The sequence below is a fragment of the Trifolium pratense genome, linkage group LG5, assembly GCF_020283565.1.
Source record: "Trifolium pratense cultivar HEN17-A07 linkage group LG5, ARS_RC_1.1, whole genome shotgun sequence".
NCBI classification, from domain to species: domain Eukaryota; kingdom Viridiplantae; phylum Streptophyta; class Magnoliopsida; order Fabales; family Fabaceae; genus Trifolium; species Trifolium pratense.
Genome location: NC_060063.1, coordinates 4,093,422 through 4,106,932, shown reverse-complemented (window position 1 = coordinate 4,106,932; position 13,511 = coordinate 4,093,422). Strand labels below are relative to the sequence as shown.

Genomic DNA, 13,511 nt, shown 5'->3' with positions numbered 1-13,511 from the left:
GTTGAAGCAAGATTCTAAGTCCGTAACCGATTTCTACACTGATTTGAAGGTAATTTGGGAAGAATTGGAACTGTATCTTCCTATTCCTTCATGTACCTGTCCTCGTCGTTGCACTTGTGAAGCTATGCGCTCTGCAAGACGCAATCACTCTTTGCTTCATACAATTCGCTTTCTCACTGGTTTGAATGCAAATTTTTCTACTGTTAAGTCTCAGATATTGATTATGGATCCTCTTCCTCCTATCAATAAGGTGTTTTCTCTTGTGTTGCAACATGAACGTCAAGGTATTTCTCATGAATCTGATGATTCTACAATTCTTGTTAATGCTGCACGTTCTACACCTTCTTCCTCTGGTTACAAACAATCTACTCAATCCTCATCTGGTTCTAAGCCTCCACGCAAGTGTACTTACTGTGGAATGAATAATCACTTTGTTGAGAACTGTTTCAAGAAGAATGGTGTACCTCCACATATGAAGAAGTTTGCTTCTGCTAATAATGCTGCATCTGAGGAAGGGATCACTAATAATAATGCTGCAACTTCTTCAACAAATTCTCCTGCAGCCTCTCCTTCTATCTCTCAAGACCAATATGACAAGCTTATGTCACTTCTTCAGAGTTCCCACCTTGCTTCCAATGCTAAGGTTGCAAGCTCCAATCAGGTTGGTTCATCCATGATCACTGATCATTCATCGGTGACACACAAAGGTATAAGCTCTCTTTCCATTAATGCATGTGTTCTTAGTACTTGGATTATAGATTCAGGAGCTAGTCACCACATATGCAGTTCATTAAATTGGTTTCAATCATATATTGAGATCAATCCCATTAACATACAATTACCTAATGGAAATTTTGCAATTGCAAAATATTCTGGCACTGTTAGTTTCTCTCCACATTTTGTCATTAAAAATGTTCTTTATGTACCAAACTTCTCAATCAATTTAATTGCTGTATCAAAATTGTGTCAATCACCTCATTACATTGTTAATTTTACTGGTTCACATTGTCTTATTCAGGACAAGAGGGACTTGAAGATGATTGGTTCTGCTGATCAATATGAAGGCCTGTATCATCTCAATCTTGCAGATAAGATAGCACATGTTGCATCCATTGATGGTTCAACCTACACTACTATCCCTAAGTCAGCCATTTGGCACTTCAGATTAGGACACCCTTCCCATCATAGATTAGTTAGTTTGAAAGCTAAGTTTCCTTATGTAACTGTTGATCCAACTGGAATTTGTGACATTTGTCACCTTGCTAGGCATAAGAAACTTCCTTATAGTAATAGTTTTAATAAAGCTACTCATGCTTATGATGTAATCCATTTTGACATATGGGGTCCTATATCAATAAAGTCCATTCATGGTCACTCTTATTTCTTAACTGCTGTAGATGACTATAGTAGATTTACTTGGATTATTTTGATGAAATCTAAAGCTGAAACAAGAAATCATGTTATAAATTTGATTAAAATGATTCATACTCAATATAACCATCAAGTTAAAATTGTTAGAAGTGATAATGGACCAGAATTTTTTATGACTGAATTTTATTCTTCTCATGGCATTTTGCATCAAACTAGCTGTGTTGAATCTCCACAGCAAAATGGTAGGGTGGAGAGGAAACATCAGCACATCTTAAATATTGCTAGAGCTTTACTTTACCAATCCAATTTACCAAAATATTTCTGGTCTTATGCAGTTTTGCATGCTACTGCCATTATCAATAAAATTGTTACACCTGTTTTACAAAATAAGTCTCCTCATGAAATGCTTTTCCATTGTTTACCTGATTTAAATGAATTAAAAGTTTTTGGTTCCCTTGCATATGCATCTACCCTTGATGTTAATAAAACCAAACTGTCACCTAGAGGAAGAAAATGTGTTTTCTTAGGGCAAAAGCAAGGTGTCAAAGGTTCTATTCTTTTTGATTTGGATTCTAAAAATATTTTTCTTTCCAGAAATGTCACTCATTTCGATCACATACTGCCTTACACCACCAACACTTCCAAACTTCATTGGCATTATCATTCTACCATTAACTGTGAACCTTTCCTTGATATTGACCAATCACATACTTCTACTAACCCATCAGATACAACACCATCTCCTACTCCACCTACTAACATCATATCTGACCCTAATCCTAGCACTTCCTCTCCTCTCCCTTCTTCTCCTTTCCCCATACAGCCAGCCAACACTAGACCTGACAGGATTAAACATAGACCATCTTATTTGTCAGATTTTGTGTGCAGTGCTTCAGATGACTCAGCAAAATCATCATCAACAGGTACCATCTATCCTATCTCTTCCTTTCATTCCTTATCTCAATTGTCTCCTTCACATAGTGTCTTCACATCGTCTCTCACACAACACACTGAACCTAGAACCTATACTGAAGCTTGTAAGTCTCAACATTGGATTCAAGCTATGACATCTGAACTTGAGGCATTAGCTCGAACTGGTACTTGGAAGATTGTAGATCTTCCACCCAATGTGAAGCCTATAGGCAGCAAATGGGTATATAAGATCAAGCATAAGTCTGATGGCACAATTGAAAGGTATAAAGCCAGACTTGTTGCTAAAGGCTACAATCAAGTTGAAGGCCTTGATTTCTTTGACACTTTTTCCCCTGTTGCTAAGCTTACTACTGTGCGAATGCTGCTTGCCATTGCCTCCATCAAAGGCTGGTTTTTACATCAATTAGATGTAAATAATGCTTTCTTACATGGTGACCTACAAGAGAATGTTTATATGTCTATTCCAGATGGGGTACAATGCAGTAAGCCCAATCAAGTATGTAAACTTCTCAAGAGTTTATATGGCTTGAAACAAGCCAGCCGGAAATGGTATGAGAAGCTCACATCCTTGTTGGTCAAGGAGGGATATACACAATCTTCATCTGATCATTCTTTGTTCACTATAAGCCAGCAAGACAATTTTACTGCTTTGCTCATATATGTTGATGACATAATTTTAGCTGGTACTAGCTTACAGGAGATTAATAGAATCAAAAACATTCTAGATACTCACTTCAAAATCAAAGATTTAGGTGTTGTCAAATATTTTCTTGGTCTTGAAGTAGCACACTCTAAAGAAGGTATTAGCATTTCACAGAGAAAGTATTGTTTGGATTTGCTGCATGATTCTGGCTTATTGGGATCCAAACCTGCTTCTACTCCCTTAGACCCTTCTGTCAAATTGCATCATGATGATGGTAAACCTTTTGAAGATATCAGCATGTATAGAAGACTAGTAGGGAAATTGCTTTACCTAACCAATACAAGGCCAGACATAGCTTTTGCTACACAACAGCTAAGTCAGTTTCTGCATAAGCCTACTATGACACACTACAAAGCAGCTTGTAGAGTGATTAGATACTTGAAGCATAATCCTGGTATGGGTCTTATTTTCAAGAGAAATGCTGACATTCAACTCATTGGATACTCAGATGCTGATTGGGCAGGCTGTTTGGATACCAGAAGATCTACTACTGGATACTGTTTCTTTGTTGGATCCTCTCTTATTTCATGGAAAGCAAAGAAACAGACAACTATATCCAAGTCATCATCTGAAGCTGAATACAGAGCTCTATCTTCAGCAACTTGTGAACTTGTCTGGCTATTATACTTGTTAAAGGACTTGCACATTGAATGCTCAAAACAGCCTGTACTATTTTGTGACAATCAAAGTGCTTTGCATATAGCATCTAATCCTGTCTTCCATGAAAGGACTAAACATATTGAAATTGACTGCCATTTGGTCAGAGAAAAGGTGCAAGAAGGTTTGTTGAGACTTATTCCTGTATCTACACAAGAGCAGTTAGCAGATTTCCTTACTAAATCTTTGCCAGCGCCCAAATTTCATGACTTCTTATGCAAGCTTGGATTGCTTGACATATATCAAGCATCAGCTTGTGGGAGGATGTTAAGTATCACAGAGAATGAAGAAAGGAATGATAAAATTCACATATGTAAATAGTTAGTTTGATTGTTATAACTAATTTGTAGTACAAGATAGTATATGTTAGGCATAGTTTAGCTTATCATAGATCCTCACTACTCCTATATAAAGGATCATAGTCTTGTATCAGATCGATTTAATTTCATAATGGTGAATCTCACCCTTTTACTTCTCTCCAAATTCTTCATCTTAACAAGCAGGAAGAGTCTAGTTTGGCAAGAGTGTTTTTTAGTGAGAGATAGTTTTGTTCCGCTTCGGTTTAACAATATTTCTACTCGGATTTTAGTTTTATTTTTAGGTAGGTTATCATGGAGTTGGAGTAGGAGTTTTGTGCATCCTTGTTTGAATTTCAAATGATTTTTGTATTTTGGTGATATTGCTAGTGGCGGAGTCGGAACTATTATAGAGTCTGGACAATTTTTTCTCTATTCAATTGATTAAGATGAATTTCGATTTTACCCCTAAATTCCCAGTTTTGCCATTTTTTATTGTGTTTTGGCCCAATAAACATCTAAAGTCCAGAGAAGTTTTTGGGCAGAGCTTGACCAACTGCCCTAGCTTTTTGGGCCTTAGAACTGTCTATGGTTGTTGTTCTACTTCATTTTATTTTATTTTACAGTTTTATACATTTTCTCACTATTTATATATCTTATATTAATGGTTGAGTATGATAATATATTTGCTGATTTAAAAGAAAAAGAATTGTCTGTTTGTCACTTCGTCAAAAAAAAAAATTGTCTGTTTGTCACGTTTTTTCTATTTTGTTAAGAATCAACATTTCTATCATACAAACAAAGCAGAGGAATTGGTCCTGTAATACCTCATTCTCTTTTTGCTAATTAGGCCTATATCAATTTTTTAAAAACATTATAGTTTAGACATGATTATTTTTTTTGAACGTTTAGACATGAATCTTGTCCTATCAATTTTTTGGTTTAAGGAACTACATATGGAATTTTGATTCTAAAAATATTAGGTATGATATGAGATGAAATTTTTATATTATCCTCCCTGTCTCCCTCCATCCTTCATTTTCCTTGTGTTTTTGAAATGGAAGACTTTAATTTTATTTTATTTCTCAATTTTGGCTATTCACACATAATGCAGGGTTTTCCATGATAATTAAAAAAGTGTGTCTAGTTTAAAATAAAATAATGAGAGCAGTAATTAAAATGACAGCTATTCTATTCCTATAGAAAAAAAGAAAAAAAAGACACTTAAGATATCAATTGCAATTGACAGAGATGGTTCGACCACACACTACTGAAATTTTCATCGAAGTGTGAAATTTTACAATTGATAATTATCTATGACTCTGTATAGAATGTGTCTTTTCTACTATAGCGATTAAGATGAATATGGAGAGACAAGAAAAAGAAAGTGTTAGAATCAAAATTCCTAACAGAAGATTAAAGACACAAACAATAAAACAATGTTTGAATACGAAGTTTGGCCTAAAATACATACGTCTCCAATTCCAGAGTTGTTATAATTTCGCCTTATTAATAGTGAATAAATTAGCGTTTAGTGTTACATCTAATACTATATAAATACTAGGGTTCAAACCATAGTATTTCTAAAAAAATTACTACGGTTCAAAAGACAAATGTACCCCTAAATCATTCAACCTGCACCCCTTGTCATCGAATGTGGATTTTGTGTAGTCGCAAATCAATGACTGCATGCAATCAGCAACTTTATGATCGTTTGACCGAAATTGAATAATCATGATTTGATAAAGAAAATTTAATATGAAAAAATTGTCTTAAATAGTAACCGTCCGATAATAATCAGACATTCCTTATGACCTGACTACAGCCGACCACACGAAACAGTAGCTACACTTAATCCAAATCACTTGTCACCACCCCACAACCACAACAATACAAATAGTTGAGCCAAACACACGTTTGAGACAATGTAAGGGTAGGGTCTTGCTTACTCTACCCACTTGACACTGTTCATGAGACCTATTCACCATAATGGAATCATTTGAGGTAAGTACATATGATCGAATATTCTGTGTTGAAGTCCTAAATTTCTCGTAAATTAAATTCTATTGGAAATCTTAAGCTAAGCTTCATAGTTTTCAATTTGTATAGTTGAGTAAATAATTCAAAGTGTATCTCTCTTAATCTAAATTTTAAGTATTAAAAAAATGAATTAAGGAAAGAGAGTGGAAATTTCCTAGGTGACTTTTGAGTTGACTGTAAGGCCATGTGATAATCATTTTTGTTGACCCTCCCTCCTAAGAGCATAACTCATCAAACTCACCGGCCCATAATCATCAACTTAACTCCTTCCATAAGTTGCAAAATAATCACTTCTTCCTTTGTTCTCAACATAATGGATAATCATTTCCATGTGTTCACAAATATTAAATACATCTCTTTCTTCTTTTTCTTCTCAATAATAACCACTTTTTTCCCTCAACAATCTAAATCAGCTTACGATTACTCAACTTGTAGAGATATAAAAAACTCCTACAGTTGTGGAAATATCACCAACATCTCTTATCCATTCTGGGGACAAAATGGCGATCGTAACTGTAGCGCCGGCAAACCGTTTTACCTTAACTGCAACAAAGACAACGTTACTACCATTCAATTATCCTCACAAAATTTCACAGTACTTGATATCAACACCACAGCCTACACCATGAAACTCAAAAGAACAGACCTTACCAAAAATCTTTGTTCTCCTCAATTTGTTGATACTAATTTGTCTCTACCTCTATTTCAATATCCCCAAAATGTCAACAAAAGGATCACCATATACTACAATTGTACTCCCTCTCCATATTTATTACCTAAATATAATCTATGTGGATCTCAAAATCCTTCTTTCGGTCGTTTCGGTGATGAAGATGAAATGCTTAAGAATTGCAATAAACATATTCAAGTGCCAGCAGCAGAGGAAGATTTTCCTTTTCCTAAAGAGGATGATTATCATGTTTTCTTTGAGCGTGGTGTTCTTGAAAAAGGTTTGGATAAGGGATTTGAGGTGGAGTATATTGTGGAGGATAAGGAATGTTTCAAGTGTCTGGGAAGTGGTGAAGGAGATTGTGAATGGAAGAACAATAATGATATTGAGAAACATGTTAAGTCCTCTTGCTATTTTGAAAATTGTCCAAATGGATCTATTGCTCATTCCTCACACTGTCACAAAAGTATGTTTTCTATCTCTTTTATCAAAAAAATTAAGCAGATTTTTGCTATAATGGTCGCGGCCGCGCCCATGCCCCCCCGTGTTGGGATTTTTTAATATTGTAGAAAATCATAGTCAAATGTGACTGACTGATATGGCCTAAATGACGACTAGATCAAGTATAGGCCGCAACAAAATTAATAACCATGACTTTAATTATTAGTCGCAGACCTTTATTTAAAATCTTACTTTTGGCCTTGCCAATTTCCACCCATAAATCTTTCCTAATTCTTCGAGAGTATGCAAGTCGCGGAAAAATTTAAAGTAATGGTGTTGCGGTTTAGATTGCATTTGCATAATTCTTATGCAGCTTAGCTATTAGTTCTTGCTTTTTGTTGGTATTGATTGCTCAAATTTAGATATTCTTGTTTGCATCTTCAACTCTTTATTTGTTAGCTACCAAATATCCAAAGATAAAAAATTATTTTTAAGTTAACTTTTAGTTAGTAATAGTATGTTCATATATACTATACAATTGTTTTTGTAAAAATTTAAGACATCAGTTAATCAATTGTACTCATTAGAAAAATTTAAATAGTGTTTAATTAGTTGATTGAAAAATACTTGTTTTGGTAAAATATTAAGACATCAATTAATCAACTATATCTCACTAGAAAAGAAAAAATCATTTAATTAGTGTCTCGTTGATTGAATTGGTTAAAGCATATCCACATAATGCTGTTCAAAAAAAAAAAAAAAAATCCACATATACATTAATTAGGATCACAATGTTGTCACTGACTCAGTCAATGAAAAAGAAAGGAAGGAACGTATGCAACAAGGGAATGTTATTTTTCCTTGAACTTATTTGACTTAATCAGCTTATTTTGCAACAACTACATCTTAAGGGTATATTGGTAATTTCCTTTGTCAAAGGAGTTGTTGTATTCCACTTTGTATATTTGTGCAAACAAGTCTTTTCCTACTTTTTTATTCAACACGTCTTTCACAATCATAAACTTCATTTTCTGCTTTCTCATACTTTTCATAACAAAATACTTTTACAAATAAAAGTCATCCACTCATTTTCTCCTTAGAAAAAGACTAATAAATTTACATAATTTCTAGTCATAACTTTGTAACATTTATATTCATTTTCTCCTTAGAAAAAGCCTAGTCTAACATTTATAAGCACAATCTATATGAAAATCACTACTATTTTACTATATAATCTATTTTTGTAATTGTTAAAAATAATGATATAATATGAAAGAATGCAAAACTCTTATTATCATATTTTTGTAGTTGTTAATGTAAAACTGATTTATACCAAGTGCATATGCCTTCTAATAAACTCTCTGTTTTCTATCATATCATTGGTTAAGTGTTCTCCTTTTTCCCACCCATATATGATTATATTGATTATTTTAAATGTACAAAATGTTGAGTCTGCAAACTTCTATTGCAAGAAACTGCACCTACTTTTCTTTGTGGACATTTTGATTAGTATCATGGATACTCCACCAATAAACTACACCAATACCCTTAATAATTTCACAAAATGCCAATTTCTGGTTTAAGAAAACAAATATTAGGAGTTGACCTACTTTCTTTTTTTTGTTCTCATTGTTTTTCTCCGTGTGAGGTAATCCTATTCGAGACATAGTCAGACACTAAGTAATCTACAAGAGTTGGCCTACTTCCAATCTTTGTAAAACTGGCCGATCTTTAGTTATATATGTACCTTGAAATTCTTCTTGGATAGACGAATATTAGTAATTAATTTGTTAAGGGAAGGCGAAAATGTTAGTAGCAGTTATCGAACCGTAAACTTACTATATAATACTCATTCAATGTCCCAAACCAAATCATTGGACTATTAGGCATATTTATAACACCAATCATTTATTCCATTATTGAATAATGAATAATACCATATTATGATGAAAAATTTCCATAATACATACCTACCTACCTACCTACCAATTTGAAATATTTCTCTCAATCTCCATTCAAACACTCTCTTCTTCTCTTCAATATTTCTCAATATGAAGTTCCAAATGACATTTCTTCAAGCTTCTTTCCATTACAAGAAACCTCAACTAAACATTATCACCATTATCTTATTCTTGATCACAACTGTTCAATCTATTAATCCAAAGTTTGAGGCATGCATACCTCAAACTTGTGGGAATGGTCCCTCCATAAAGTATCCCTTTTGGATTCCATATCAACAAGATTCATTTTGTGGCTATCCACAATTTGAGATCACTTGCAAGAACAACAATCCAATTCTCAAAACTTCAACTTATGATCTTTTAGTAAAAAACATCTCTTACTCAAACTCTTCATTAACTGCAACCAACATAGATGTCTATGACAAAAACTGTCCTGTTCCTATTTATAATTACACCCTTGCCCTTGATCAAACTCCATTCACCTTTAATTCTGAAAATTCCAATCTTTCTTTCTTCTATAACTGTACAACAGAACCTATAGATTATCCAACGTATGATGTGGAATGTGCAGAAAATGCTACACATTATTCTTTTGCTGTTTTTCATAAGGAAGCATTAGAGCACAAAAACTATTCATTGAATGAGTGTGAGTTTATGGTTAATGCACCATTGGTCTTGAATACTAGTGTTAATTTCAGTAGCTTGTTGAAAATGAGTTATATCGATGTTTTGAAGATGGGATTTGTTTTGAATTGGACTGCACCTGATTGTCAGCATTGTGAAAGAAGTGGTGGAAGATGTGGATTTGATAATTATCAGTTCATATGTTTCTGCAAGGATAAGTCCTACCTAAAAATTTGTGGTGATGATGATGATGGTAACATAACACTTTTGAAAATATTCTTATCATAGTTTTTTGTGAAGTTTCTATTCATTTATCTTTTCTCTTTTGTATTCCAATACAGTTTCTAGTCTGATGCAGTCATCAAGTGTCTCCATAAAAAAATACTATTAAATTAGTGATTATGTTAGTTTTCAGGGTTTAAACTCCAAATATTTCGCTTAAAACTCCTTCAGTGCCCCTCAACTCACTAACCGATCAGTTGTCTGCATAGGCTAGTACGATTACGATTAATGTTTAAATCGGTGATTGTGAGTGAAGTAAATAGTGTTATTTTAGTATCATGTAATATTTGTTACATTAAGCCATATGCTATATGTGCTAGTGCTTACTTCTTTTCCAAGTCTTTGGTGAAAATGCATAAATGTACATGTTTTTGTTTATTATACACACAAGTCGAATATTCTCATTGAATTAGAACAATACTAACATATTTGTTTTCACAATTGCAGGCCAATCGTCGAAGAAGACTCTCATTATTGGTAATAAATCAAATTTTCTTTGATATATTTTTAATCATTTTTTTTCCTGTTATTACTTGTTAACACAATTTACTGATTTAAATTTCCTATACTTTTTGCTAGGTGTTGTTGTTTCTGCTATGTTCGTAGTACTTGTACTGATCATCGGCATATATTTCTATAGGCGCAAAAAGAATATACGTTATGCAAAGTCTTATGTACAGTCTCGCAGCCTCTCTACTGATCCATCTTCAAAGGATCTTGAGAGAGGAAGTCAATACTTTGGTGGAAGTCAAAACCTTGGTGTGCAACATTTCACTTATACTGAGCTCGAAGAAGCCACAAACTACTTTGATCCAACCAAAGAACTAGGAGAAGGGGGCTTTGGGACAGTGTATTTTGGTAAGAACTATCATCTTTTCGTAGTAGAAATGGATTCCTTGCAGTTAACAGTCATCGCAGTCTGGGATTTTAGTCATTGATCAAGACCGAACGGTCAAAATTAATGTTTTTTTAATCGACCAAAGTCAACATGTGAGTCGTTCGTATCGAACGACTTATAGATAAACTTACTGCACTGACTGAGAAATTTTGACTCCAGGGAATTGACTCATTGAGACCCTTTTTTTTTATAGTATCTATTGGCATTTGTGTACTTTCAATGTTCCTAACAACGATTTCTGTTATATGATGTTTCTTATTTAGGAAAACTGTATGATGGGCGAAGTGTTGCAGTGAAGAGGTTATATGAGAACAATTACAAAAGAGTCGAGCAGTTCATGAATGAAGTTAAACTCTTGGCAGGATTAGTCCATCCAAATCTTGTGTCTCTATATGGTTGCACTTCACGCCACAGCCGCGAACTTCTACTTGTCTACGAGTACGTTTCCAATGGAACTGTCGCTGATCATCTCCATGGTAAACAAACAAAACATGGAAAGCTTTCTTGGCCGATTAGAATGAATATTGCCGTGGAGACAGCAAGTGCGCTAAAGTATCTTCATATTTCTGACATCATTCACCGAGATATAAAAACCAATAATATTCTTCTTGACGCTCACTTCCGCGTCAAAGTAGCAGATTTTGGCCTCTCACGCCTTTTTCCATATGATCAAACTCATGTTTCAACCGCTCCACAAGGGACTCCGGGTTATGTAGATCCTGATTACCATCAATGCTACCAACTTACCGATAAAAGTGATGTCTATAGCTTTGGAGTCGTGATGATTGAGTTGATATCATCTTTACCTGCTGTCGATATAACAAGACATAGACATGAAATCAATTTAGCCAACATGGCTATCAACAGAATTCAAAATCAAGCATTGCATGAAATCGTCGATCCTACCCTCAGTTACGAATCAGATCCCAAGGTAAAGAAAATGATAAATGCTATTGGTGAATTAGCATTTCAATGTTTACAAAGTTCCAAAGAATTGAGACCTTGCATGGATGATGTGTTAGAAACTTTATTGGATATTCAAAGTGATGGTAAACATAAAAGTAAACCTGAGGTAATGGACATTTCAAGCTTAGCTGATGATGTTGTTTTGTTGAATCATGATCCACCTCCATTATCACCTGATTCAAATCTTGGTAGCAATTATACAACACCAAATACTAGTGGTTAAATGAGTTTTGTTTGATATGTTCTTTAAAATTTCCAACACTTTATCCATACATTTATCATAATGTATCAAAATGGTAGCATCCACCAAGTTGCAATGAGATAACTTTTGAAATTGAGATGTATATATAGATGGATTATATAAACCTACCTTGGTTATGGATTAATATGTATTTTTTGTACTAGTTACAAGTTTAGATAAGATTACTTTTTTGTGTCTTATTTTTAATAATCTTTTGTAGTGCTATTAGAAATTGAAGTGTGATCTCCAACCAACCTACCAAACCAAACCTCTAATCTCAAAAACTAAAACTTCAGAATAAACTGTTGTGAGAATTATTTATATAGAGGAATGAAACTAAGTAACTGTCACTTTAGTGACATGTCACAATCGTGGCAGTTACTTTGCCGAACTATTTTCAGCAGATTGTGCGCTTGAAATCGACACACATTTCTGTAATTGACTTTATTAACCGATATTCTATCGAATTGGCATTTCAATACACCAAGAATGTAATGATCACGTTCCTCACACACACATTGTGGCTCGACATATGCATAAATCTTTTTTCTTATGGCCTTTGCTTTGTCGAAACTGCAAGGTTATCAAATTCTTCGTGTTTCTGCGGATTGATAATTTGTCTATTGCCAAATTTTATATAAAGCATTGACTTTATGTTGACTTAGTTTCTGATCTATAAATTTTAAATTTTAGGCTTAATTGCGTTTTAAGCTCCCTAAGTTTAAATAACTTACAATTTTGGTCCCCTAACTTTTAAAATAGCATTTCTAGCCATCTATACCCTTTTTGCAAAATACTAGTCTTGACTAAGTCGACTCTGCTGTCACGTCAGCTTCTTTCCCACCTAATAATTGTAAAATAATAATAATAATAAGAGCGGTGCTACATAGCACGACGCCTCTCTCGTCCAATTTGCACGACCTTGTATTTTTTCATTAAATTGGCTTCATAGTTACTACTTGGTCATACTACTTAGTTTATCCATTTCCAAATTAAAAGAAAAATATATTAAACCAAATGTTCTTTAATAATTGTTAGTTGGTCTGATCGTGATTGACGATGAATTTGGTAGGAAAAATTACAGTTTGATCTCACGCAACTACGATCAAGAAGGTGCTTAAACTAATTGTTGCCAAAACTGATCATCGAATTAAATTAGGTGGTCCAGTGAGCCGAATACTGGTGATGAAAAAAAAATACTCTTTAATTGCAAGAGTTACACGTATTAAACCAACTGTCAACTTGTTAACTAATTACCTCAAAGAAAAAGAAAGATAAGCAGCTAGTTGGATTGATTTGGAGTGTCCACCTCAAGAGAGATTTTCTGATTTACTGATTTTTGTTTAAAAAAAAATGTTGGACAAACTAAACCAATTGTTTCATAAATAAAAGAGAAAAATTAAGTTTAAAAACACGTCGTGCAATTAC

General features: G+C 33.8%; 1 protein-coding gene across 9 annotated transcripts in view; it reads left to right on the top strand.

Annotated features, from left to right (window-relative positions):
- Positions 1-12,283, top strand: part of LOC123887366 (LEAF RUST 10 DISEASE-RESISTANCE LOCUS RECEPTOR-LIKE PROTEIN KINASE-like 1.2) — a 30,327-nt gene extending 18,044 nt beyond the window's left edge. For 3 of the 9 annotated variants that reach the window (XM_045936681.1, XM_045936684.1, XM_045936676.1), the window contains exons 2-4: positions 10,426-10,455; positions 10,558-10,836; positions 11,140-12,283. In XM_045936681.1, coding sequence (XP_045792637.1) covers positions 10,426-10,455; positions 10,558-10,836; positions 11,140-12,065 — 1,235 coding nt within the window. In that variant the 3' untranslated portion in view covers positions 12,066-12,283. Of the gene's footprint in view, positions 1-5,971; positions 7,137-8,450; positions 9,950-10,425; positions 10,457-10,557; positions 10,837-11,139 lie in introns of those variants that run through there. The other 6 variants (XM_045936685.1, XM_045936678.1, XM_045936679.1 and 3 more) reach the window with 5 other exon arrangements.
- The last annotated feature ends 1,228 nt before the right edge of the window (positions 12,284-13,511 follow it).